The sequence below is a fragment of the Perna viridis genome, chromosome 9, assembly GCF_037379345.1.
Source record: "Perna viridis isolate PV_CMFRI_1.1 ecotype Kerala chromosome 9, ASM3737934v1, whole genome shotgun sequence".
NCBI classification, from domain to species: domain Eukaryota; kingdom Metazoa; phylum Mollusca; class Bivalvia; order Mytilida; family Mytilidae; genus Perna; species Perna viridis.
In genome coordinates this window covers 16,637,484-16,665,468 of record NC_142453.1, presented here as the reverse complement: position 1 = coordinate 16,665,468, position 27,985 = coordinate 16,637,484, and the positions used below count along the sequence as shown (strand labels likewise).

Below are 27,985 nucleotides of genomic sequence, written 5' to 3'. Positions count from 1 at the left end.
TATGTCTCTAATTCAATTTAAATGTGTCTATGGTAAGTTGGTGGCTGTAGACCTCTGGATGTTTATAAAACCTGTATTGTTAATTCACCAACGATGAATTTCAGTCGTTGCCCACAAATATACTTAGATATTGCATATAAAAATATTCCAAAATTTATGAAATTTATTACTTCTATTCGTAAACAAAAAGTCCTTGTTAAATTTTTGTTTCGATTTGTTCTCTTTTTGCCCCTTTTCGATATGTTTTTTTTTTCAATAGAGCATTTTGTGTGGATACAGTTACAGTGCAAAGTGTAAGAAGACTTTGTTAGAACCATAATAATATATATTTAGAAATAAGTAGCTAACGACCTATACAAATGTTAAGTACAAGTAAATAACCTGGAGAAAAATACCGAACACCACTTTTGATTGGAAAATTCTTGAAACCCCGGATGAAGAAAAAATGTGATATTCTAAGATATTATCCTGATAGGTACAGAAAGTTTGCACACAAAACCCAGGTAGGCATATTTTAATTTTCCCTCCAGTGGAAGTACCTATCCTTGTACTGCTCTTTATCATGTAAAAACACTCTTACATTGACTATTTAATTCATTACTTTTAATTTTGCAATGATCTTTTTAAATATGTTTTTTTACTTTTCTATTTACGATTTATTTAACACCGACTTATATCAGTACTTCCCCCCGTGAAGACGTTTGTATACGAATTAAAATTATTAAATGTACTGTAAGTATCCATCCAGCATTACACTTGAAAATGAATAACTTTTTTCTTTCAAACACTAAAAAAAACCACACTTGTTTCGTTAACCTGGTGTTAGCATTTAGAAGCTGACTAAAATCTTTTTTTCTCCATTTTGTACTGATAAAAATATCTGTGTGTCGTGTTCAAATAAGGATAACCTAATTAAGTACTTCTGTGTCTAAGAATCAGGCAAAATGTACATAAGATGTGGCACATGAAGAAAAAAACGCAGAGATTTTATTGCAATATCCAAGTATTTATACCTCGTAACCTCCAGAAATAACCATCAAAGTGTTTGTAAAGTTTACCTTTTTAAGATCTTGATAAGTCACATTTAGTTGAAATTCGCAATGGAAAAATAGCTGGAACATTTCTGTATTTTTCCCTATATAACCAGTAAAAAATATATCTGTCACTGATGCTTCAGGATTGATTCAAAAGCTTTTCAGTTGTAAAATATATGTCTTGAATAGATTTGAAGCAAAAAAAAAGACCAAATTGAGAAAATGATTCTTCTGCAGAATGGTACTTAAGTCTTCAATTCAATTGTTTCTATGGCAGGTTGATGAAAGCTTTTGTTCTCCATTGGATTGTTATAAAAAACTTTAATTAGGTAATCTATCAACGAAATATTTAAGTACCAGTCCACATAAAATTTAGACACTATCAATGGTTAAGTGATTCATGGTGTAGAAAAAACCCACCAAATAAACGATGTTTTTTAAGTTAATATGTATGTGCAACATATTCACATAACGATATTCATTTTTGCACTCAGATCTGCACTTTTTAGAAAATCATGCATTTATCTCCCACTAAAATCAACCAAATGAAATCAAATCAAGAACGATAACTCTTGCAAATTGCTAATTTCATGTACAATCTATATAATTTTTATCTCAAAAGCGCAACATCCAAATGAAAAAGTGAAACTGGTTATCTGATCGGTAAGTGTTTCTGAACAAGAAATAAAACTGCATTTGGTGGTATTTGGATATACATGAATCAGCTTCTGTTTGATTTTTATAAAGACTGATGCTTAATTCATTGTTAGCTGTGCCTTATAAGAACTTACCTATAAAAGTAACCAAGCTTTATGAAAACCGTCAACTTTTTTCATGAACACAAAATCTTTTTTTTTATTTTATTTTATTTTATTTTATTTTATTTTTTTTTTGATACGCTTTTCAATGGGCGTTTTTCATACAGTTGCAGTATCATGTTTTTTTTTTTTAAACAAGAGGCCCCCAGGAGTCTGAATCGCTCACTTGATTTAAGTTTGTCTTTCAAGGGCAATAAATTTGACAAGGAGTTGTCCAACAATTTTGACTCAAGAAGACTTTGGTAGGACTATTATTAGGATAATTTCAGCGATAGAAAGTTTCTTTTTTTTTTAGCTTCAGAGATATTGGCTGAAAACTGTAAAAAAAACCTGTTATTTTTCATCTTTCAAGGGCAATAACTCTTACAGGAGTCACCTGACAACTTTGATCTCTGACGACTTTTGCAGGCCTTATAATAAGGGTCATTTAAGCTGAAGAAATAATTTTGCTAAACCTAACGGTTTTTGAGATACTTTTAAAAACTATTGTCTGACCCCTTCGTTCTATTTTTAGTAAAAGTGGCCATGTTTTTTCGACGGATCCAAATCCCCACATCAGTTCTATGCACGACACCCCAAGAAACATTCATACCAAGTTTGGTTCTAATTGGTCAGGTGGTGTCAGAGCAGAAGATTTTTGAAAGAAATGACATTCAAAATAGCAAAAAAAAAAAGTCGAAAAAGGGCACTAACTCCGACATGACTTAACATGTCAAAATGAAAATTTGACCACAAATAGATCTCAACATGCTGAACACATTTATTTCAGTCAGAATTTGGCTAAACCTAACGGTTTTGGAGATATATGCCAAAAACTGCTGTCTGACCTCTATGTTCTATTTTTAGTAACAGTGGCCATGTTTTTCGACGGATCACAAATCCCCACATTATATCTATGTATGATACCCCAAGGAACATTCATACCAAGTTTGGTTCCAATTGGTGAAGTGGTGTCAGAGGAGTAGAGTTTTAAAAAATTGTTAACGACGACGACGGACGCAAAGTGATGGCAATAGCTCACATGGCCTTCGGTCAGGTGAGCTTAAAAAGGGACCTTTATAGTACATTTAGATATAAATACACATGTAGTTCATGACTTGAAGGGTCAAGCAAGTGTCAAGAACGAGTTAATAACCCCAAGACAAATACCAAACACTACTTTTTGGTTGGAAAATTCTTGAGACCCCGGAAAAAGAAATTTTGTGATATTCTAAGATGTTATACTGGTCGGTACAGAACTTTTGCCTAATGAACCACTGGTAGGCATCTCTAGATTTTCTGTTTAGTGAAAACAACTTGTTCATCAGGTATCTTTCTATTGTTGCTCAATATTTATAAAATCTAAAGATATAAAATAATACCAGATTTGAATGCATTACTTTTTTTTCATTTTGCAATGTTCTATTTAATTATTCTACTACTGTTCATAATAACTGATTTAGTTCACATGGACTCATGTAAATAATTATCCCGGTTAAGACATTTGTAAATAAACTTTTTATGAACTGTAAATATCCGTCCAGCACATAAAAGAATCTTCAAAATTAATATCATTTTCCTTCAAAGACACTCAAATCGCCCCAGAATCTTTGTTGTATCTCTAATTAGGCTACGCAACTGATGTTTGTATTTTAAATGACTTGTGTATATCCTTTTCATAAGTTGACGTATAGTTATCATACTCTGATAATCTACCATTTAGTACACATAATTTTGCCTTGTTTAGAAAATTAATGAAGTCATGACCATGCTGGTGTATACATATACTGTTGTCAATTGGATTTCGTTTTGGTCTGTCGTCAACATCTGATAATACTTCCTTATATTTCCGATTCTCGAGTTAAAGTCTCCAAGTAAGAACACGCCAATATTATCATTGTTGATATATATGCCTGTGACAGCAGATGCGAGAAAAAGATTTGTGCGCCACGATTTGAATTTTCAGGCAGCAAATAACGCACAAAGATCAAAAACTCGAATTCCGTACTGCGGCGAGTGAACTTTAAACCCAAGATGTCATAACTTTATCAATTAAACTTATTGAAAATAGTTCAAATATCCATGTGTCAACTAATACTCCAACACCACCACAATCTTTTAGTGTCTTTCTGTAAATATCTTGTCTATTAATCTAGAACCATGGGTATCCCGGAATTTCTATTATGCTATTTTTTATTAAGTGAGTCTCGCATATGAAACTAATATCACATTCAACATTCTCAATAAGTTTAGTTATGATCAAACTGTTTTCTTTAATCCATCCACAAATATTTAAATGACTTATCTTGATAGTGTCATCGGGTCGGCAACATTACTAAGCGTGACCGTCTCTGTTCTCCACACGAGGATTATCTTGCAAGGCTCGATGTTAATGCGACCACTAGGCGTCGACTCGCAATGATTTACCTTGTTTCTGAGACGTATACGTATTAATGCTCGGGCATTTGTCTCAATTTGTCTCTATTCTTGATTTTTACTGCTTTAAATAAGGAAGTTTTTTTGTATTCATTACTGTTCTTAAGTTCAAACTAATTTCGCAGAACTCTATTTTTTCTCATTTTTACTGGACAGTAGAGTTGGGCCATTTACTTTTACATACATTGTCTGACGATTCGGTCTGATCTGTTGTAGTTTTGTCATATCGAAGACATCATAAAACTTATACTAGTAGTGTACCTGTTATATCACAATTTACTGATTCCTGTCATACGGCTATCTTAATACAATCACGTGACTATATATTTTCCAGGTAGAGATGAACCAGACTAACTCAACTCTATCCAACGACTTTGAGAAAAAAGATGATGCACACAAAAATAAAGACCAAGTAATTAAAGACTCTGATGAATTAACTACTAGTAATTGTGCTTTTGATGAAATAGAATCCAAATGTAATCAAGTCTTTAGACCTGACACAAATTCGCTACATAAAAACACGCCACACATCATAGATGGATTATGTTCTACGTATAACACAAACGTTTATAAACCCAGAGATGACAGAGATGACGCTTTGACAAAGGAGACCTGCGCAAATTGCACCACGACAGAAATAGTTGATAATGTCCACAAATTTCAAAGGGGTCAGCATATTGCTATGCCAGGAAAAAGCTTAACTGTATATTTCAAGAAATTTAAAACATTAAAAAATTTTTACGAACATCATTTTATTGTCAAGGAAGTCGTGAGTGCAATAGGTACTTTGGTTGTCATGGTAATTATTAACTTTACAGAAATTGGGGGTGTGACGTCTGTGTACGAGGAAACTAAAACTTATGATTTGCGAAATCAGGAACTACGCATTGTACATTATGCTAAGCCAAGGTACAACACAGATGAAACATTGAAAAGAGCAGAATCTATGGTTTTTCAAAATGAAAAATTTAAATCTTATAATTTGCTTTGTACTAATTGTGAACACTTCGTAACTTGGTGTGTTACAGGTGAAGGTGAAAGTTTTCAAATTCAAAGAGGTATAAAAAGAATAATTGTAAATAGTCTTTTAACTTTATCGGAGATCGGATCTAAACTTGCAAAAGTGATAGTTCAATTCACGTTTCTCTCTGCAGATGAGGTAACAGGAAGTCTAAAAATAGCAGCACCAGATATGGTTTTCGGAAAGGCAGCGGTCATGTATTTATTCTATTGTATTATTATGACTGTCATTTATTTGTTTTTTAAGAAGAAAGGCAGAATATGTGTGCCGTGTGTAAAAGAAAAGATAAAAGAAGTGTGGTTCAAATTTTTGGTATTTGGTGCTTTGCAAATTTTAATTTTGGTCAACATCCATTTCGCAATGCCGTTAATGTCACCTGCGATCGGCATACCCGTTGCAATTTTACTTATTCTTTTTTCTCTTTGCCTTCAAATAGTACTTCCGAGACTGAGAAGAGCCATGTCTTGCCCATTTAAAGTTAATCGAACTTTAGTTAAAAATTTAAACACATTATTTTCAGGCGATGTCATATCATTTCACCTTAATGGATTTCGACACACAAGTATTGTTTCTGAAGTGGATACTAAGACTGGCCGATTACGAATTATACACTATGGAAAATCCTCCCTGTTTGGACCTAGAATTGTTATTGAAGAATATATTGATCTTACAAAATATGGACGACTGAACTTATTAGACTGTCGTTATTTAAACGTTTACCAAAGGGATGTTGTAGTCAATCGTGCAAGGAGTAGAATTGGCGAAATGAAATGGAAGTTATTCTCAAATCGGTCTAACCACCTTTCTTATTGGGCAAAAGTTAGGTCATTTGATGAAGACAGTGAATACATAAACAAAAACCGACATTACGGACTTGAAATCGAGCAGCCATTATCAGCAGCTAAGGTATCTCTTTTTATGAAAGAGAAAGAAATACACCGCGTCCAAGATCTGAGAAAAGGTGATGTCATGAAAAGCAGAAAAATTGGTTTAATTAACAATACCGGTATTCTATCATCTATAAAATACTTACATGATTCAAACGAGAGAAAATTTGAACTGGAAATCATCACTTACAGTTTATCAAGAGTTGTTGCCGAAGAAAGAGTTGATATAGATTTAAATAAAGATGTGCTGTATGTTAAGTTATATAACTCAGCTCTGTGTTATGATATGGAACAACGAGTATGTAATGCCCAAGAACTATTAGGACAAAAGGGCAAATGGTGGACGACACGTGGGTTTATTGAACATTGTATTGAAAAAAAATGACGAAAGCAAGAGTGTGTTATGAATGCAAAAAACTAACAACATCGACTTCCAGCTGATTTAATAGTGTTTATCTGTTCAATTTCTGTAAACAGTTGCTTACATGTCAACATATTTTGGAGATTATTTCCCGCGTTCGGCATTTTTTATCAGCGTTTTTACTCCTCTGGTTTTATCCAGTTCATAGCATTAATATATTTTGTCAAGTTACTTCCACATTTTTCCATAATTTTATTACACACATCCTAAAATGTTATTTGAGTAGTTGTTTTTATAAAAATCCTTTTTCTTTTGGGTTTTAAATAGATAAAAAAAACGTATTAAAACAAAACCTATGGAAAATCAAAAGAAATCCCTTTCCGGCATAAAAAATCAACTACTTAAATAAAAAAACAAGCAGACTGACCCATCAACTGTTTCTATTTATATTGTTTTATCATGAAGATCTTCAAATATTTTACATCCCTTTGACAATCCTGTTATTCTTTAAGAAAACAGAGTATACATTTTGTGAGAAAAAAAGTTCTCTCTCTCTCTCTCTTTACTTTAATGTTGAAAGCTTGTCGGCACAATGTCTGGTTCTTTTTTTAATTTCGAAAATATGATATAAATTTTATCGATAAACGTTTGAACGCCTTTTATATTGTGATTCAAAGGAAAAGCTATTAGATAGGGTTACATATAGCATTTGATGCACTCTTCAAAATTAGGAAATATATTTCATCAGTATTCACGTACTATCGTACTCAGGTATCAAAACAAATCATGTGTATTGTTTTTCGTGATTGTAATTTACATTGTAGTATTATATATTATATATTACCTTGTTTACGTTAAATAATCTTATTGTTTTGGGTTCCATTTGTAAACTTTTTTACAAGGCTTTGTCTTCTGATTAGTATACGTTTTCAATGTATTTGAATACGAACTATAAATTTCTTTTTATTCAATAGTGTTTCCTTAATTCATCTAAGAGATCAGTCATATGACATGAGTGCCAAACAATTCTAAGTTAAGAAGGTAGACCTAGGGTAAGGGACATAACTCTTGAATACAAAAATACCCGTTTCGATAAATTTCGATATGCTGTACGCGTGTTTCAAGGAGTAACCTATCATCAGCAGCATTAAAATCAAATATGTAGGAAGATTATAATCAAAATTTTAGTTGTATACAAGAAGTACTCAAAACCAAAACTATCGAAAGAGGAAGACAATTCCATCAGCAAGAGGTTCTACCATATGCAATGCAAGAAATGAAGTCTCAGTGCTTTACGTATTTTTAAATTTGGAATGCTGCAAGGTTTCATAAATAGGGTAGAGTAAATAAAATATGATATATTTCGGGGTCATCCAAGTCTGACTGATTACTGGGTTGGTGAATACCTTCGGGGATCTCAGGTCCACTAACAGTGGCATTAAAATCAAATATGTAGGAAGATCGTAATCAAAATATTAGTGGTATACAAGAAGTACTCGAAACCAAAACTATCGAAAGAGGTAACCAAATCTATTGCTTAAAATCAGTGATATGCATCATATTCAATTTCACCAAAGCCTATCAAGCTTTCATTTGAAACAGAATGAATTCAGTCCAAGTTTCTTTCAGGCTTACATCAGATTGATGAAAAATGCTGAATACAAACGTTCCAATGATTTGTTAGAGTTGTGTCCCTTACCCTAGGTCTTCCTCCTTAAGGAAGAAAGAGAGTCTAAATTCATCCAAAAATAAGGGTGCAAAAGTCAGAAACAAATGCGACAAAAGTGCTTTTTTAAATTTGTCTTACCTCAGGCGACCGTGTGCATCACCCTTCCCATACAAAAACAAAACAAAAACAAAACAATAAAATGGTCAATATAAACAAACCAATTTTGTATTCAGAAGGCACTTTACTTTATAACATAAGTGTCTATTATGTCGAACATCAGATAAACAAAATTCCTCAAATGAAATCGGAAACAAATCGGCAATAATTGATTACAAGTGTCGAAAACTGTGCTGAGGCAGATGTAAGGTTAGTTCATTCAAGATCGGGATGCATACTGAAATAAAAAAGAGGTGATAAGTTTCCGGAAAAACGAGGAATTTATAGATTTGACAAGAAAAAGAACATTAAAGAGGTGCACTACCTCAGATATAGCATATAAAGTATAAAGGACCATGATGCAATTATTATAAAAAAAAATAAATAAGTTGTCTTGATGAAAAATCAAGTTGGAATTATTTGTGAACCTAGATTACCCAGGTTCTGTCTGATAATATTGAAATTTGGTTCATATAATATACAAATATATACAACTTCCAATTTGGGTTGTTAAACGGAACAGCTGTTATTTTGGCCTCGCATAGGGAAATGTTTGTCACAAAATTTACCGTATTTGTCATATAAGGAAAGACTTCGCTCGGTGTTAAATAATCGAATATAAATGCCGTATTCATTTTAAAACGAAATATTTCTTAAACAACCCTTATAATTTAATTTCTAATCGATTTAAGTCAAAATTAAGATTTGTCCCTTCATCAGATGATGCCAATAAAGTGTAATTTCAAGAGTGATTTTGGAAAATATTTAATTTCATGTGTTTTTTTTTTTTATTTCTCCAAAACATCTATTTCTATATCGGTATTAATCATAAGTTTTTTTAACTAACTGTGCATTGGCAAGTTCACAGTACTTAAAAAAAGTTAAACCGAAACATTGGCAAATAATCATGTTATTTGAACTCTTAAAATTACATTGTTGGCTTCATCAAAATGTCAATGAATGTTGATACCTAGGTTTTTTTTATCCTTGTCGGTTCCTCTGGAACAGACTTCCCAGGGCAAATCCTGTTACACCTGTCAAAATAAGAGATGACATGCTCATGACTTAATTCATATGAATATCGGATCTTTCTAACGTTATTGCATGCGAATGAGTCATAATAAATGCTAGTCAGTTTTTCTCCTATTAATTTGACCAGCATAACCAACGGTAAAAGCATGCAGGTCTAGTAGCTGCTCGACTACATCCGTCCGTCCGTCTGACGCGCTTAGACTGTACCTACTTTGTTTTTATTGGTATATGCCTAATAGGGTGACTGTCATATGGATATTCTCCCTAAATTGTCTAATTTACTGCTAAGATGATGGCTTAATTTGGTGGTTTGAAAAAGTGACGTTATTCCAAGCATTTTGTTTTGAGACGATACAACATGGTATTTTTGTTATAATAAACAACTAAAGGATAATGAAATAAAAGAATCTGCTTTGTCCGCAATATAACATTCAATTTAACTCTTTTAACTAAGAGTGATGCTTGGTGTTTTTATTACATTTGTTAACCTCATTCTTGATTCTTAACATAAGAACATGAAAACAATAATTGTTAATCATTCAAATGCCATAGGATTTAAAACGTAACGCAACGTTTACAAGATATCACCAATCTTCAGTGATCACCCGTGACAAATTTAGATAAGTATTTGTCAAAGTTAATGATAGGATTCGGACTCGTGAAATTTTAAGAGCAAAAACGTCTGAATTATAAAAAAAATATACATCCAGAAAGGAAGAACATTTCGTACCTGAAAATATGTCTCTCTGCGAGATCCCTCCAAAAAGACCTCCACCAAATCCTCCCGCACTATAGGCTGGTTGATGATAGTGTACATGGACACGTGGGTCTTCGTAAAAGCCCTGATTATAGAATGAAGAAAATCCTCCTCCAAAACCGCCTCCTCCGTAAAATGGGCTTGCACCAAATCCACTGCCCCAATACCCCGGGGCAACAACAAAGCCATAAGACACAGATATAAGAACGAGGAAAGCAATTAGGACGTTTAGAGACAACATTGTGGTACCAATTCACTGATCAGTTGGAAGGTTTCAGAATCGTTTGGCTTTGTGTGTATTGCCTAAGAACTTATAACGTTCTTGTAAAGTATTTCGAAACTTCCGTAATGTCGTGGTACATTTGACTCGTGTCATTCATCAATTAGGTCATTGGTTTGTGTGGTTAAAGTTCCTATTTGTCATCAAAGGTTTTCCATCGTATATGTATGATTCACCCGCCGAGTTGCTCATAAAAAGTGAAGTCCGGGGTAGACAAACGAGGAAAGGAAAACTATGATCCGTTGAATAAATCAGTTTCCATGGTGTAGATGGATACACCATAACGATCCACGAGTTCATGATGACGACCATGAAACTTCTGTAGTGATGACTTCAATCTTGTAGCAACATAACCCTGTTCCAGAAGCCTATTTGTTAGAGTTCATAGACTAGCGCGATACAAAAAGTCTGCGTAGTTTCGGTAAGCTATGGCATAACGTATGAGATGTGATATGAACACTCCATAAAGATTGATGTAAAATGCTTAATACAAACGTTCCAATGATTTTTTGTGAGACAAAAGTTTATTTTGTGACACAAAAATAGACTTTTGTCTCTCAAATTGAATTTCGTCTGACAAAATTGAATTTGAATTTTGTGACACAAAATTGAATTTCGTCTCCAAAAAAAATAATTTCGTCATTACAAAATGAAGTGATCATAAAACAAGTCTGTGTAACAAAGTTTTGTACGACAAAATTGATTTTGTTATGACGGAATTCAATTTCGTACACAAAATTGATTTTGATTATAAAAAAGATCAAGTCCCATTCGGCGCCCCGTAATCGTAAGTACTCGGCCATTTCCGCTATACGCTATTTTGTTCTGCTTTCGTGTAACGAGGAAGGCTAAGTAGTACCTTTCGAGAAGGAAACGGTCCAAAAGAGGTTTTTCGAAAGTAATTTCTACACTTATCGCAATTTCTCTGCTGACTTTTTGTATTGTGTGATTCCTTACTAAATTTCATTTATATACCTTACACAAACATGGATTCCATCACTACGACAAAAGAAAGTGTTGAATAAAGGCGTAAAACGGTATTGTCTGCTATTTTGCATTCATATTCGGCATACTCAAACAACATTTTTTTCAAGAATGTGGTCATCAGTAGCCTCTATTTACTTCGAATACAGAAATTGCAACAATGTCTTCCTAGAAAGTGACCAGTGACTAAGTATACTGTTTCTGACCAATAGTATGTCCGTCAAAAGGTTTTGACTGTGAAAATTGCGATTTAAAAACCCGGGAAAGTTATAGTATTGAAGATTGTGGCTAATTAAAAGAAATAAACTAAGAAAGTTATAGTTTAATTTACTAGTATGTTATGAATCTCGATAGTTAATGAAGATATGGAATTCGTCACTCTGCGTCTTCGTTTCAAAACAATAAGTCCACCTTAAACAAATATAAAAACAAAAAATATGATTAAACAGGTTTAATCGGTGGGAATTAAAAGAAAATACATAAAAAATAGTGGTTCCAATGTCACGCACAGTCAGCTATTGAAATAGGTCAGATGAGATTTTTGTGTTGATCTTTTTATTTCAGTGACTGACATCACTACATCTTTGTATTGTTTGTTTGTTTTTTTCCCCTGCAAAATGTTAATCTAAAACTTATAAATAAAAATAAAGAAGTAATTATTTCATGCGATCTTACACATGATAATTGGTTTTCTTCATGTTACTTTACTACAACGAGAGCACGTGGACTTGCCCTCACTATAAAATATGCAGCCCAACTAGTTTATTAACTGGAATTCGTTTTTATGTACTTAAAAATTCGGGCTCCATATGTTAGGTAGAGGGAACTAGGCCCTAGCTGTGTTGTCTCTGTAGTAAAATTGAAATGCAAATTTAGAATATACAGCTGCCCAGAAACACATAATACGCCCATTTTGCTTATATTTGGTGTTTGAAGTCCTACAATGTATAACGCAATAAAAACAATTAAAAAAAACTCTTTTCCATGATAACGAAAAAGGATAAACAAAAATAAATTAATAATTATAAAGATATCTTTAATTATCGTTTACGACTTACGGGTGGACATTGGTATTCCATGCACGTCCGTCTAAAGACTGGCTTATAAAACGGGAAAAAATATGAATTTACTTACTTTTATCCATTGTTTCTGTTCAGGAGAGAACCAAAGATAAATCCTACAGCAGCTGGAAAGAAAATAATACTAAAATATAAGTATGATCTTTAAGTACATCTCCGTCCAAGAATCAGGCAAACTGTGTATAAGGTGTGGCACATGAAGAAAAAATATACAGAGATTTTATTGCATTATCCAAGTGTATATACCTCAAGAAATTACTGTCAAAGTGTTTGTAAAGTTTGCCTTTTTAACATATTGATAGGTCAAATTTAGTTGAAATGCACTATGGAGAAATTTCGGGAAATTTTTCCTGAACTTTTTCCTTATATAAGCAGTCAAAAATATCTACGTCACCAATGTTCCAGGATAAATTTTAATAGCTTTATAGTTGTTGTTTAGATGTAATTGAATATGTTTGAGGCAAAAAAGACCAAATTGAGAAAAATGATGTGCCACTCATTTCCCGATTCTTACACAAATGGTACTTAATAAGAGTAAAAACCTTCTAAACCGAACCCTAAATATTTCGAAAAGTTAGACCAGTCACATTGGAGTCTCTATATAGTCAAGTATATTTAGAACATTTGTAAAATGAACACCTGTCTTAAGGAGGGAGACCTAGGGTAAGGGACACAACTCCTAAAAATCATTGGAACGTTTGTATTCAGCATCTTATATCAATATTATGTAAGCATCTAATTAACTTGGATTGATTTTATTCTGCTTCAAACAAAAGCTTGAGAGGCTTTGTGAAATTAAATATGATACAAACATGTCACTGATTTCAAGAGTTATATCCCTTACCATAGGTCTACTACCTTCTTAACCGAACCAATGTTAAAATACTATAAAACACAGATTTCACTGTATGATACTATCATTTGCATTCCGATCAGGCAAACAAATGATATGTCTGTTTTATGTTAGTAACCCTACCTACCCTAGTTTTTGGGCTTACCCTAAACATTTTATGGCCATTTTAGCTCAAGCACCCTTATATAAATTCTAGATTGTTTCCCCAGTAATTCAATGTAGAATGTTTTTAAATAATAAATTATTTTCCATACCTACTTACCAAAGTTTTTTCTTGCTTGTAGCAGGAAACAAGACTATTATTGTTTTGGTCTTATGCTATTTAACCATTTTTCTAAGACTAAGATGTATATCTTTATCCGTATTATTTGTATTTCGTTATTATTGTTTCCTAAAGGGTGAACAATTTTTTATTGTGTGTGTGGTATGTGTATGGGGGTGCGCGGGTGGCACTCATCTTGAAAACTTTCACATGGTTTTGATTCAACTGTGACCTTTAAAGTCGACATTTGCCTCCAGATCCCCGACCTTTTCAGTTAGCGCCCCCTTTCAAAAGTCCTGTGCATGGACCTGGTATACCACTCTGACTCAACAAGCATTTATCAACAGGGAGGGTACATTGCAAGCTTGCACGATGGCGTAAATTTGTAACAAACATAGTTGAATAAAGTATATGAATTTTGTTAAAATATTTTCACCTAAGCAGTTTATAGAATTCAAAAGAACTTATATATACTTTAAACACGAGTCTAACTTTATCTTTAAGGATTGCATTTTACCGGAAGAAGCAATCTCGAAAGACACAAGACATGATGAAGAAATGAGTAGATCTCGGTAACCATTTCAATGCGCATTTTAATGTAGATCGACCCTCATTATGCTAACTTATTCTTTTCAATTATTCATATTGATGAGACAACCGCCCGAGTAGTACTAGCTTTTAATTTGGGGTATGAGTCCTACTGAAGTCGGCCTATTCATACAACCTAAGAAGTTGGAAATCAGTTCCTCTCAGTTAAAATAACCGATAGCAATGCTGCAGCATTGTCGGTACTCTCCAAAGATAAATTAGAAATGCATACTTTTGAAAAAAAAAACATTATCATATAAATCATTTATTCGATTTTCCTTATGATTATGATTCATGCAGCGGTTGGGTAAGAATTATTGAGAAGTTGCCATTATCCAGATTTTCCAGAGGTATTCACAATTTCAAGGGGATACACGTTTATATTACGAAAAGTATAGGTTTCGTTTAGTTTGAGCGGTCATTTTAAGGTAGAAAGGTCTAATTGCTCCTGGCTCCTTGCCTTCCCAAACTCTGATTCATGTAGTGATCGCGAACAGCTTGAAATGTTTGACATCTCTAAAAACAGATACACTGACTTACCAGAACCAACATCTCTAGAATTTATTCCTCCTGGAATTAATCCCCCACCAAAGCCGTGACTGTGTCCATGGTGGTCATGATAATGAACATGTGAGTGACCATGTCCTCCTCCAAAACCTCCACCTCCGATAAAAGGTCCGGCTCCCACAGCGAAAGGATGTCCTGCTATAGGGAAGGGGCTGAATCCCGCAGCCTGATATTGACCGGCTTGGTAGAATTGAGTACCACCGAAAAGTTGTCCAGAGACAAAAACAGCAAGACTCAGAAAAACGATGAACACGTTTAAAAACTTCATTTTTGATGCAAAGGTACTATAGAATAAATTAGTACGACCTAAGGAAGTCGGATGATTTGGTCGACCATGCAGGAATAAATTAATTTGTCTTAAATTAAATACACATACTTATCCCTTCGGCTATATACACACATGACGAAAAGATCCACCAAGTGTGAAATTTTGCAACCAACTATCTTCGTTACGCTTTATTTCTGGCCAATTCAAGACGTAGTCGTTCATTTTCTACAGGTCCAATTAATAGGAATATGCCCGCTGGACAAGTAGAATTATTTCTCCCTTTAAGTACATCTAATTTAGTAGAAAGCGACTTTCTTTCATTCATTCATTCGTCCGTATCATGAAATGAAAAACGAGGAATAAAACTGAAACTACACAAAGAAAACAACAAAAAACACATACACAAATTAACCATTGTGGATAAAAGTTACATTGTAAGTAAAAATGTTTTATTTTGCGGTTATGGATCCCATGTAATATACACATGTATACATACATATATTATACAAATGCATTGTGACTAGTGTTTTGAATCTTCTGTTGGGTAACATGCATTATGGGATCTGCGGATTGTTGTAGGTGCATGAATGCAAAATTTCACGAAATGATTATACGTCGTTTTATGTAAGAATTCTCTATAGACGAAGTGATTGCGGCTTACGATGGGAGGATTTTTTTAAACTTTACGTTCTGCCTCTTTTTTTCCAATACAACCCTTCATTTGATTCATTATTTGCTATACCATAAAATTCAAAATACGAAAATCTCTTTACTGAATAAGTATACAACACTTTTCTCTTCAAAGAATACCCAATGTCAGAAAGGATACACCACCCGTTTAATTGATAAATCAAGTGTGTCAAGATAAGGTCGTTGCACGAAGATGTTCTTGTATAATGTAGTGATTAAGACATATTCGTGTTTATTTGATAGATGGATTTGCGAACCGGCGCTAAAATCGATGACGAACGTACTTCTTCCTTGTTCGGCTAGGTGAAATGACGAAATGTTTACGTGCACAGTATACGCAAAAACACGCATTTTAGTTACTCAATGGGTCATGCAAAACTTAGTAACCCGTATGATACATAGCTTTTGGTATAACCATAGGCAATTACATGCAAGAAAAATGTTAAAAATATAAAAGCAGGTTTGTTTGTTTTATGCGACAAATCCCTGGCTCAGATGCAATGATATGACGAAGAAGTGCATGGACAAACAGTGGCATTGATTTAGAATTTATCGGTGGTCTAATGGGTAAAGACATCGCTATAAGTTTATGTCAAGCAAATTTCATATTTAAAAAAAGCATGGTGATTGATTGTTTGTAAATTCTATGTTCAATATATCTCGAATCTGATAAAATCGCTTATATCACCACCATATCTAAATTGCTACTTCTTTCTTAACTTCTGAATTACTTCAAAAAAGCAGTGAAATACATTTGAAATCTTGGACATTATTTTTTTGTTCAAGAAGTCGTGTAAAGTCGTGATTAAGACATCAAACATCTTTTGAAAAACGGTATTCCTGTTCTTATCATTGACAAATGTACAAGTAGTTCACGACCTTATCAAGCGTCAAGGTTAAATACATTGAGGCAATACAGCAGAATACTGCTTTGTGATTGGATAATTCCTGTGGACCCGGTGCCAGAAAATATCCTGATATACCCGAGCTTTTAATATTAGTCAGAACAGAACTGGTTTTCTCGAACAACTAACAGGTAAGAGTCTGTGGTTTTTTTGTAGGAGAAAGAAATAAACAACTCATAATTTGGGCCAAATACAGGTTTTGTGTAGTTTCCTTTGATATATTACCGTGACCAAAGGCCCTGGGAAAGTGAAACCCTGGAGTTTGATTGATTCATTGCTTTGTGTGTGTGATTCAACAGAAGACATTCCTACTATAAGTTTTATTCAGCAATACTTATCACGCTTCGGACAGCGTCTGACGTTAAAATTCACTCCAGACACTGCAGCTAGCCCTCCCAGAAAATGCAAGAATCTTGCAAAGTTGGGAAAAGTGAAAGAGTCCGATTGTCAAACGACGTATAATTTGAATTATGCACGAGAATTTCGAAATGTCTGTCTGCAGCGGTTAGTGAGAAAGAAAACGAACATCTGCCGCTGTGTGGAGCTTGAATGCTTATCTCCTAGCCAATTTGTTGCTTTGAGCTAAAAAGCTTTTCTAAGAGATTAAACGGTTGTTTACTACTATATGTCGGCCGAGGATTTCTGACGAGCGTGGTGCCACACATTCACTGGCAAAAGAAATTCAGACGGAATTTAAATATTGTTTTTAGTAAGGCCATTTTTTTTCTGGACAAAGAGTTATCAAGGGAACCGACATTCTAGCGGAAATCAAAAGAATGTAATCCAAGTAAAAAGGCCTGACATGGAAAACAGACAAACACAACAAAGAACACAAAATTACTAAAACAGTGCATACCAAGTATCAAAAGTAAATGAGAAACTCGGACTCCACAAAAAAACCGGGGGCATGGACAAAGTGCACCGGTAGGGTAAGCGTCCTCCGTCTTACAAAATGATATACGACTTGAGTGTAGTATCATTTAGTATGTCACTAAATAGTTCAGAGTCCGTCTTAACGTTTTTCCCAGCCTAGACCGTCATTTCAGTTTTGAACCACACCCCCTTTTTATAAATATCTAGATCCGCATTTATTTATTTTGTATCGAACAAATGACTTCATTATCGAAAATCTATGCTGTTCAACATATGGAAAATTTCTTTCGTTGAAAAAAAAGGCCTCTATATGTGTATGATTCCACAGATTCACCACTCCATTTTAATATGCCAAGTGCAAAGTGGAAAGGGGGTTTCAAGCTATTATTTGCTCATTTGCCAAAAAGTTTCACGAAATTAACATTATTTTTAAACAAAAGGGGACCGGGGTTAACCTCCAGGTCCTGACACTGCCCATTGAAAGTTCTTGTGCAATATTAAAAAACATACATCTACATAAATATTATTGCGTTGTCAACAATCCTAACATGTATCATAAAAAAGAAGGGCCTGCCATTCACATGGAAAGTTTATTGAAAAAATAAATGACTCTCGATAATTGCCTTTTTAAAAGGCTTTTAGGTTCGAATTATTTGGTAAAAAAATATGTAAAAGCGAAGAAGAGGATTCTGTGTATTTTCGAATTAATTATTCCTGTAATAATAAACTGCTTGTTTCTTTAGTTTGTTTTACTGTTGTTTGTCACAAACTTGATCAACAAGGTATGATATTATTAATGGTATTACCCTTCCACCTAGAAATCAGGCAGATTATAATCATGTGCATACGTATGCAAAAGACGCAATGTGAAAAAAAAAAATAAATAAAACAAAACATAATCATAGATATGTGTTTGATCAAGCTAAGTAATACTAATTCTTGTTTTGTTTTTGAAGATAAAAATATAGATAATTTAAATAAATTCCCGCCCTTTTTTAATGTGCATTATGTAATCAGTCAAACTAAAATTCAACAACAACAACAACAAAAACAGAAAAAAAAGAAATATTAAAAAAATTAAGAAAACAGAAAATCCTGGTGTTGGAGCTAAAATGTGCTTTTCACTAAACAACACTAACAATGGTAGGCTCCAAGTTAAACACTGCAAGCTTTTTTCGGTAGATTCTGTGTTACCGCACTGCCATTTTAAAATTGTTTTCTTTTCAAATTTGTGTTTCCTTTACAAAATTCGTTTCGTTAATTTATTTCAGAATGAGGACCATTGCGTGTGTATTTGTTGCCTGCTTGTTGGCAGTGGCTCATGGACAAACATATGCGATTGCTGGAATGGGTGGAATGGGTGGACTAGGAGGATCAGGCCTTTCATCACTGGGTGGAATTCCAAGCTACGGTGGAATAGGATCGTTCGGCGGAGGCTTAGGACCATTTGATGGTGGCTTAGGATCATTCGGCGGTGGTTTATCAACTTTCGGAGGATCTTCATTCGGCGGTTATCCATTTGGTTCTTCATTTGGTGGTTCAGCATTCGGTAATTCTGCATTCGGCGGCTCTCCATTCGGTGGTTCTTCATTTGGAAGTTTTGGCGGTGTAGGCGGTAGTAGCTTAGGAGGTGGTTTTGGAATGCCACGTATGATCTACAAATGTAAGATAATTTAGGAAGTTTTGCCATTTAGGGAAATCCAAGTAAATTTATAAAAGGAGGTCAGTATCAAAGTAAATTCTGTCCTGACCTTTTATTTCTACTTTATCCGACGCAGTCTGTATGGTTTCGCTTTTTACCCTTTGACCTTAAGGACGCTCTTCTATGGAAACGCAAGTCACCTGATCGCAATTCTGTTTCCCGATTGGTCAAATATTGATAACGTAAGTGGCGTTAAAAATTTTGAAATCGCGTGCCATGTTATTTTCTTGAAATAAATATAGAAAATTGGAAGTAAAATTTTACTGTGTCAGCTATCCTTTTTTAAAGATAGTACTTATTTCTAGTATTGTAATTTAACCTTTCAATTGTTGTCAGTTGATTGCATGTAAAGATCAGCCCTTTTTGGAAATATTGTAAAAAACAAACTTTAATTCAGCCCAAATGAACGTGGTCAGTCGATGGCTGGTCCCTAGAACTGACCAAAACTATATAGTCAAAGCTTCGATGCAATTTGTTTGGATACCAGTACAAAAAAAAAGCAAAACAACAAGAAGTTACACGCGTTGATGTGCCACATCAAAGTGGCACGAAACATGAAAGTCCCACAAAACAGAGATTGATATCGGAAAGCATCCAACATCGCTTACTATCAATATGAATTTACCAAATTTGAAACTAATCCGTCAACGGGAAGTCGAGACAATTGCAACAAAATTCGGACGGACGGACAAGGTAACATCGCCCACTAATATACAGGGTGTAAAAAGTGTGTCCCTACGCCATAGTGACTCATCATAAACAGCAGGAGAAACGACTCCGTCGTCTTTCATTATTTTAATTATACTTAAAAGTGCATCCGAAATACAATCTTGTCAGTGGAAGTCTAAATAATTTTTAACGGAAAGAAACCTGTTCCTTTTACATATATGCACCCAACAACTCTGCTGTACATAGTGCAGGCATATCTTATAGTGAGCTCAAAACGTAAAAATACAGGAAAACACCCCTGAAAAACAAATGAGCGAATTGATGAACTTAATCAGTACAACTTAGCATTTATCTTTTTCAGAAATAGCAGAAGAAAATTAACCATGTATTGCAGAACTACACCAATGCCGGAGTCACTAAACATCTGACCAGTTGCTTGTCAACAGTGAAATAAACCCTGTAAAAATAACAGCGTTTTAGCCTATTTTTTTGTTCTGTTTCGTGTTATTTTTTATGGAAAACGTATAAACATTATTAAACACGGGGCGGATCCAGAAATTGATAAAAAGGGGCTGGGGCTGATTGACCTAAGAGGGACCCGCTCCAGTAATATCCAGTGATTCTCTGTGTATGATTTTCGACCAAAATATTCGGTCATATTTGTGAGCCACGGGGTAACTTAATTTTAAAGGGCAAGTATAGATGTTCGGCCCATATTGTTCTACTTTTTATGATTAGTGATATATAAGAAATGGTAGGCATTTTAGATGCAATATATGTGAAAGAGGTTAACGTTTACAAACTGACTATACATTTACAATGCTTTATTGATTTGAAATCAATTAAATAATCCTTAAAATTGAAGTAAATAAAGATTAACACTTCAATAGATGCAAGATTGATACGTAGAAAGGGGTCTAATTAACTCTGACATGATAATTGAAGTCCTTAGGTACGGAATGTCATATCTTCTCACCAGCATCCTTTTGCGATATGTAGATACTGATAAATGTTATGCATATATATGAATGAGTTACATAAATGCAAATTACATATATATAAATGGGTGTCAGTATTTCATTGTGAGAAAATATGATTGGGATGGGTAAAAATTTCCGATACCGCACACTCGTACCCCTTTACCTGTGAAGTTGCTCCCACCAACATTGTTGGGAGCCCAGTCCCCCGATCAGATCTGAAACACAAATGAATACCAAACAATAACTGTCGTATACAAACAGCAACACTTTCATGATAACCAGACTAACACTTAATACAAAAGGGATTACTTAAGGCAATAAAGACTTGGTCATGTCTGATATATTGCACATGTATGAGAGAGTAATCAAGGAAACCAAGGTTATAGGTTCTATCAAAAGAATGTAATCCAGGGAAAAAGACCCGACATGGAAAACAGACATACACAACAAAAAACATAAAAGTAACTAAAATCATACATACAAAGTCACAAAAGCAAATGAGCAACTCGGATTCCACTAAAAACTGGGAGCATGGACCAGATGCACCGGTAGGGTAAGCGTCCTCCGCTTTTCTAGAAACATCCGCCGAGTTGCTCATAAAAAGTCAAGTCCAGGGTAGACAAACAAGGAAATCCACCATATTAGGAGCAATACCAAAAATGGAGTCCGGGGCAGACAAACGAGGAAAGGAAAACTATGATCCGTTGAATAAATCAGTTTTCATGGTGCAGATGGATACATAATAACGATCCACGAGTTCATGATGACGAACATAAAACTTCTGTAGTGATTACTTCAATCTTGTATGGCTCAATCGAGTACGGAGAATCCGCGCGAACTATCCCTAGAAATCTGTTTCAAGTACGTATCAACCCCAAAAATAAATTCCTGCTTTTATTTGTTGATATGGTACGTTGTAAAACTATTTCAAAGAGATTCATACAATTTTATTCAATTTACTGTTTGGACACCAGAGACACCCCCCACCTTATTCATACAACCAACCGACACCAACCCCTAAAATCACCCCAAACCTCATTTTGGCACTCTATAGCAATGCTCACATATTTATGGAGTTAAGCATTTTAAGATCCATGATATGTAATATCCAGTATTCTTTTATCAAACAAAATTCAAGATTTTACAGTACTACGTTTAGAAGTTTAATTACTAGCTTAGTAAACTCTGCTCATGGTGTTCTACTAGGCCATCTTTCCTTGCCATTAAAACTGAAATAATTATAATCGAGCGAATTACTCAAACTAGTACCCCTTCAATGTTAAGAGGTTGAAAATCCGTTCATTTATACTCCATCAGCACCAAGTAAAAAAAACCAACAAACTTACCGGACCTCTACCATTACCGGAGTACTCATGTAAGTAGTGTGTATATATGAATACAACTTCCCCAAGACCAGAATGAGGATCGACAAATTTAATTTTAGTTATATTTGTATTGTCTAAACTAAATGTTTGGAATGATTCAACATTAATGAGACTAGTGATGTCAGCGTTATAACCTCGTACATTTTTAATTTATGCATTTTTTTTTCAAAATAACAACATCTAAAAATAACTAGAAATGCTACAAGCTCACATAGAGAATCCTATTCAAATGGAGTTCAATGTTATACGTAAAACCCTTAAGTTCAACTATTGTCCTTAGGAGGCTTTGACAGTAATTAGTAATTATCTTCCATCATACATTTGTACATCTACATATGTTGTCAAACCAACCATCCTATAAAATTTCATCAAAATTCCTAGAGCAGTTTAGGAAGAGTTGTGCATACAAGACATGCAGACAGATAAACAGACCGAAAAACAAACTTTGATTGCAGGAGAATAATAAAAGTTTATCCAAAGAGAAACAGTGAAACATAACATACATCATGATACAGTTTTTATTGTTTATTTTTCATTTTTTTAACAAGCACTGAACACAGTATGTTTGTGAATTTGAGGTTATAAAAAGCACAATATAAAAAAACAATAAAGTCAAGAGATAAAGAAAATTGAAACAATAACAAGATGCCAAAACTGAAAAAAAAAACAAACAACAATCCCCCTACAACCAATGTTTTCTTAGGGTGAACATCCATCTTTCCTATATACACTCATTCAGTTGCTAATGTTCTGGATTTAAAGACACATGTACCAAGTCAACGATTGTGCCATGAGTGCATGATACACCCGTCCCAATGATGGAGTTAGAGTATGACATGTGAACAAATCCCATAAAAATATGAGACATTTTATGGCTTTGAAACTCTAAATAGAATTTTTTTCAAAAACAGACCATCTGATCATTATAACAAACAATTGTATAAAGTTTGAAGTTTATTGAATTATTGAAGAAATGGTTCTCGAGGTATGGTGCAAAACCCACGAAAATTATGTAAAAGCCATGATCAGTAATTAGTAATTATCTTCCATCATACATTTGTACACCTACATATGCTGTCAAACCAACCATCCTATAAAATTTCATCAAAATTCCTAGAGCAGTTTAGGAAGAGTTGTGCATACAAGACATGCAGACAGATAAACAGACCGAAAAACAAACTTTGATTGCAGGAGAATAATAAAAGTTTATCCAAAGAGAAACAGTGAAACATAACATACATCATGATACAGTTTTTATTGTTTATTTTTCATTTTTTTAACAAACACTGAACACAGTATGTTTGTGAATTTGAGGTTATAAAAAGCACAATATAAAAAAACAACAAAGTCAAGAGATAAAGAAAATTGAAACAATAATAAGATGCCAAAACTGAAAAAAAAAACAAACAACAATCCCCCTACAACCAATGTTTACTTAGGGTGAACATCCATCTTTCCTATATACACTCATTCAGTTGCTAATGTTCTGGATTTAAAGACACATGTACCAAGTCAACATTGTGCCATGAGTGCATGATACACCTGTCCCAATGATGGAGTTAGAGTATGACATGTGAACAAATCCCATAAAAATATGAGACATTTTATGGCTTTGAAACTCTAAATAGAATTTTTTTCAAAAACAGACCATCTGATCATTATAACAAACAATTGTATAAAGTTTGAAGTTTATTGAATTATTGAAGAAATGGTTCTCGAGGTATGGTGCAAAACCCACGAAAATTATGTAAAAGCCATGATCAGTAATTAGTAATTATCTTCCATCATACATTTGTACACCTACATATGCTGTCAAACCAACCATCCTATAAAATTTCATCAAAATTCCTAGAGCAGTTTAGGAAGAGTTGTGCATACAAGACATGCAGACAGATAAACAGACCGAAAAACAAACTTTGATTGCAGGAGAATAATAAAAGTTTATCCAAAGAGAAACAGTGAAACATAACATACATCATGATACAGTTTTTATTGTTTATTTTTCATTTTTTTAACAAGCACTGAACACAGTATGTTTGTGAATTTGAGGTTATAAAAAGCACAATATAAAAAAACAACAAAGTCAAGAGATAAAGAAAATTGAAACAATAACAAGATGCCAAAACTGAAAAAAAAAAAACAAACAACAATCCCCCTACAACCAATGTTTACATAGGGTGAACATCCATCTTTCCTATATACACTCATTCAGTTGCTAATGTTCTGGATTTAAAGACACATGTACCAAGTCAACGATTGTGCCATGAGTGCATGATACACTCGTCCCAATGATGGAGTTAGAGTATGACATGTGAACAAATCCCATAAAAATATGAGACATTTTATGGCTTTGAAACTCTAAATAGAATTTTTTTCAAAAACAGACCATCTGATCATTATAACAAACAATTGTATAAAGTTTGAAGTTTATTGAATTATTGAAGAAATGGTTCTTGAGGTATGGTGCAAAACCCACGAAAATTATGTAAAAGCCATGATCAGTAATTCAAGAAAGAAAAGTAGGAATTTCACCAAAAGACATACACACTTTCAAACAACAACTGAAGTTGTTACTTTAAATAAATGTTCATTGATAGAGATCTTAATAGTGGAACCATCAAAACTTATAAATTTGTTCAATGCAATATACAACAAGCAAGAACATTGAAAACAAAAATGCTATACACACAGAAAAATTCAAAACAAAGACAAATTAAAAACACAAGCATGAAATAATATTCATTATACTAAATGCTTCTTTGCATAAATTATACATAAGTAAAGCTCAAAAACTTGAAAATAAGGCAAAATCTATAAGAACATAAAAATGTACCCTCAAGAAACTTGCAGCCATATGTTCCCCGCCGCAAAAAGAAAAGCTGAAGTCCAAAGTCCCATATTCACTCCTGTAAAAATAGTTGATCAAAATGGTGGCGTAATATGATCAACATCAAATGGTGACTAACAATCCTACAAATTTTGATCAAAATTCGTCAAGTGGTTTCCAAGGAGTTGCATCCACAAGTGTGATCGGAGGTACACACATGCACTGACAGACACTGGTATTTCTATGTCCCCTTCTGCGTAGTGGCGGGGGGGGGACAAAAATACTTCTTGTATCTAGTTTTGTCAGATAAGTAAAAGAACAGAGGCAGATACAAAGAGTTTCGACTTGGAACCTCCATTTTGTTGGACTTCAAAAAAAAAATTGTACAAAATTTTGGCAAAATTGAGAAAATAATAGCCTAGAAACTCCCACTTCCATTTTCAAAAATTTCTGGATCCATGCCAGAAGAAGCTGCCACATGTGCTGCCTAAATTGCTTGCACCTGAAACTTTTTTATGCAGTGTACCTGGGAGGCCTTTACAGAAATAAGTAACTATACAGTACCTTAATTTTTAAACCTTTGATATAAAAATAATAATAACAAGTGCGTAGCGCCAGGTTTGGTACAGCTGATGCCGTACAAGGAAATTTTTATTGGAATGGCATGCTGTTGTTTAATTTCTTTTTAAAAAGTGAAATATCAGGATATTTTACTTGGTAAATTAATTCACCAGTTCTAACCATATAAATTGGTTAACTCCCATTGTAACAACCTAGATTTGGATGTAGCGCCTCCAATTAGTCAGGCTACAATGTTACAAGATAAAACTTTTGACTGTTTCAATTTGATTGGTCAGTCTGCTTGTGCGGATCCAGGATTTTCGATTGGGGGGGGGGGGAGGAGGGGGGGCGCACAGTTAAAAATTTGTCGAGGTTAAATTTTTTTTATATTCTTCTAGAGTGACTGAAATGTAGATATCTTTTTTGGTATAATTAGCGAGAAATTAAAGTTTAAACCTAAAACTGCCTAAATCTACCCATGACAACCCATGCTTTGCAAATTTTGGTGGGGGTGCACGCCTGCCACACCCCACATGAATCCGCCCCTGGTCTGTCATCCCCCTGAATACTGCTTCAATTCATCAGATTTTCTTCTAACTTTAAGTACTTGTAACTTTTAGGATGTTAACTGGTCTATTTAATAAGGATTTCAAAGGATTGTGAATTATTTCACACTAAAACAATATTAGAAAAAAAAACATTTTTGAGATACATGTATAAACATATAAAATTTTGGCAAGCAAAGGATTTTTCTAGATTTTTCACAGGTTTATATTAGTAGGTTTTATCAAATAACAAGGAAATCATTAAAACTTCCCACAATTCAAGGTGTGTTAAATGAAATTATGAAAAGATAAATCACGGGTGACTGGCCAAAAAATATTAATGCTATGAAATGGAGAAAACCAAAGGAGTCAGAAAATGTTTACAATATCTGCAAGTTTACTGCTGAATGATTCTCAGCATCATATTTTACATGTAAAAAACATTCTTCATTCTTTCCTATATTTAGATATAACCTCATAATCATGAAAGAAATCCAAGATCCTAAATGAGGATATACATACATGCATAAGAAAATATTGATCTACTGGTATGTTATTCACCAATAAATTTTACTTCCTTGTTAAAATATTTTGTGCATTTTTATTAGATCCTTTTTTATTGAAGATATAAAACATGAATCAGTACACTAAAAGTCAATATCTGGACAATCATTCTTCCTTGATAATGAAAATTACAAAATAAGAGATTCTGAATAAGAAAAAAAGTTGTCACAATTTTTCAAATATCAGAGCCATCATTTCTGAATTAAAGCAGGAGGAATGCATACCTGTAAACCGTTGGAACAGTTCATGTGGGAGATTTTTATGTAAAAGCAATTTTTTTTTTGTTTTGTAAAAAATCAAATATCTACTTTTTTATGTGAAAGATTCTAAATTTTTCGTTGATTATGCGGGAGTCTCCCCTCTAATTTGGGGGTTTACAGATATGGGAATAGTAAAATATTAAGACTAGATATATTCATTACAGTATGTTTGATAAATCTAATTCAACCACTGCAAAATCTTCTTCGTCACTGTCATCAAACATTGGTGTAATAACAGGCTTCAATGGACGCAAATTTCTCCTTTTCCTTTTTCATAACATAGCAGCTTCAAATTCTGACTGAAAAGAACATCTAGTCTTTTGTCCTGTATTCTTTACTGTTTGTGAAGATCGTGTTCTTGATGTATGTTTTGAAGTGTCCTCTAATACTATGCAAGGTACATGATTACTAGTTTTTGATGTATTACTGATGAACTGTGATGTTTTCTGAAATGGAAAATTTAAGCTAAATAAAACAAGATGTTGCATGATTTGTAGTGCAAGGTATACCTAAAATTATACAGGAAGTTGATACCAAACAGCACACAAAATTGCTTGAAAATGCTTCACAGGGTGCAGCTCGATGCGACCACAGGTATGTTGGAGGTATAAAAATAGAATATCCCATTTGGGCATATCATTCTAACTCTGAGCCAATCCCTCTATAGTCATTAATTCTGCTTGCTTGGCATAGAAGCAGTAACTGACTATTTCTGGTGATCTAACCCAACCCATCACTTGAGGCAAACATGCTACTGCAAGCTAAGTGTGCAAGTAGTCACAAAAAGAAATTTAAGTGTTTTTGCTTACGAAAATGAATGTCTCCCTCTGTTCCAAAGTTCAAGGGAGAATGTACCTCCCTAAAATTCAGTGGATCGAAATTCCAGGTAATATGCACAATTATATATCATGTACCAACTACCTACAAAATTTCATGAAATTTGCTGCACTAGTTTCCGAGGAGTTGTGCTTATAAAAGACAAACAAGCAGACG

The 27,985-nt window shown here is 33.8% G+C and overlaps 4 protein-coding genes across 4 annotated transcripts; 2 read left to right on the top strand and 2 right to left on the bottom strand.

Moving 5' to 3' along the window:
* Positions 1–4,607: 4,607 nt before the first annotated feature.
* On the top strand, positions 4,608–7,020 carry LOC148606989 (uncharacterized). Its single transcript, XM_088545037.1, has one exon. The coding sequence runs from the start codon at positions 4,608–4,610 to the stop codon at positions 6,558–6,560; it is 1,953 nt and encodes a 650-aa protein (XP_088401163.1). The 3' UTR covers positions 6,561–7,020.
* Positions 7,021–8,435: 1,415 nt separating this feature from the next.
* LOC148606988 (uncharacterized) lies at positions 8,436–10,452 on the bottom strand. Its single transcript, XM_088546205.1, has 3 exons — positions 10,124–10,452; positions 9,332–9,395; positions 8,436–8,599 (listed from the first exon to the last, which is right to left on the bottom strand). The coding sequence occupies exons 1-2, from the start codon at positions 10,389–10,391 to the stop codon at positions 9,343–9,345; spliced, it is 321 nt and encodes a 106-aa protein (XP_088402331.1). The 5' UTR covers positions 10,392–10,452; the 3' UTR covers positions 8,436–8,599; positions 9,332–9,342.
* Positions 10,453–11,720: 1,268 nt separating this feature from the next.
* LOC148606987 (uncharacterized) lies at positions 11,721–15,430 on the bottom strand. Its single transcript, XM_088546694.1, has 3 exons — positions 14,737–15,430; positions 12,549–12,600; positions 11,721–11,825 (listed from the first exon to the last, which is right to left on the bottom strand). Exons 1-2 carry the CDS (start codon positions 15,029–15,031, stop codon positions 12,551–12,553), a joined length of 345 nt encoding a protein of 114 aa, XP_088402820.1. The 5' UTR covers positions 15,032–15,430; the 3' UTR covers positions 11,721–11,825; positions 12,549–12,550.
* Positions 15,431–16,611: 1,181 nt separating this feature from the next.
* Positions 16,612–20,339, top strand: LOC148606986 (uncharacterized). The gene is made up of 3 exons (XM_088546368.1): positions 16,612–16,757; positions 18,771–19,162; positions 20,232–20,339. Coding segments are annotated over exons 2-3 (393 nt in total). The 5' UTR covers positions 16,612–16,757; position 18,771; the 3' UTR covers positions 20,234–20,339.
* The last annotated feature ends 7,646 nt before the right edge of the window (positions 20,340–27,985 follow it).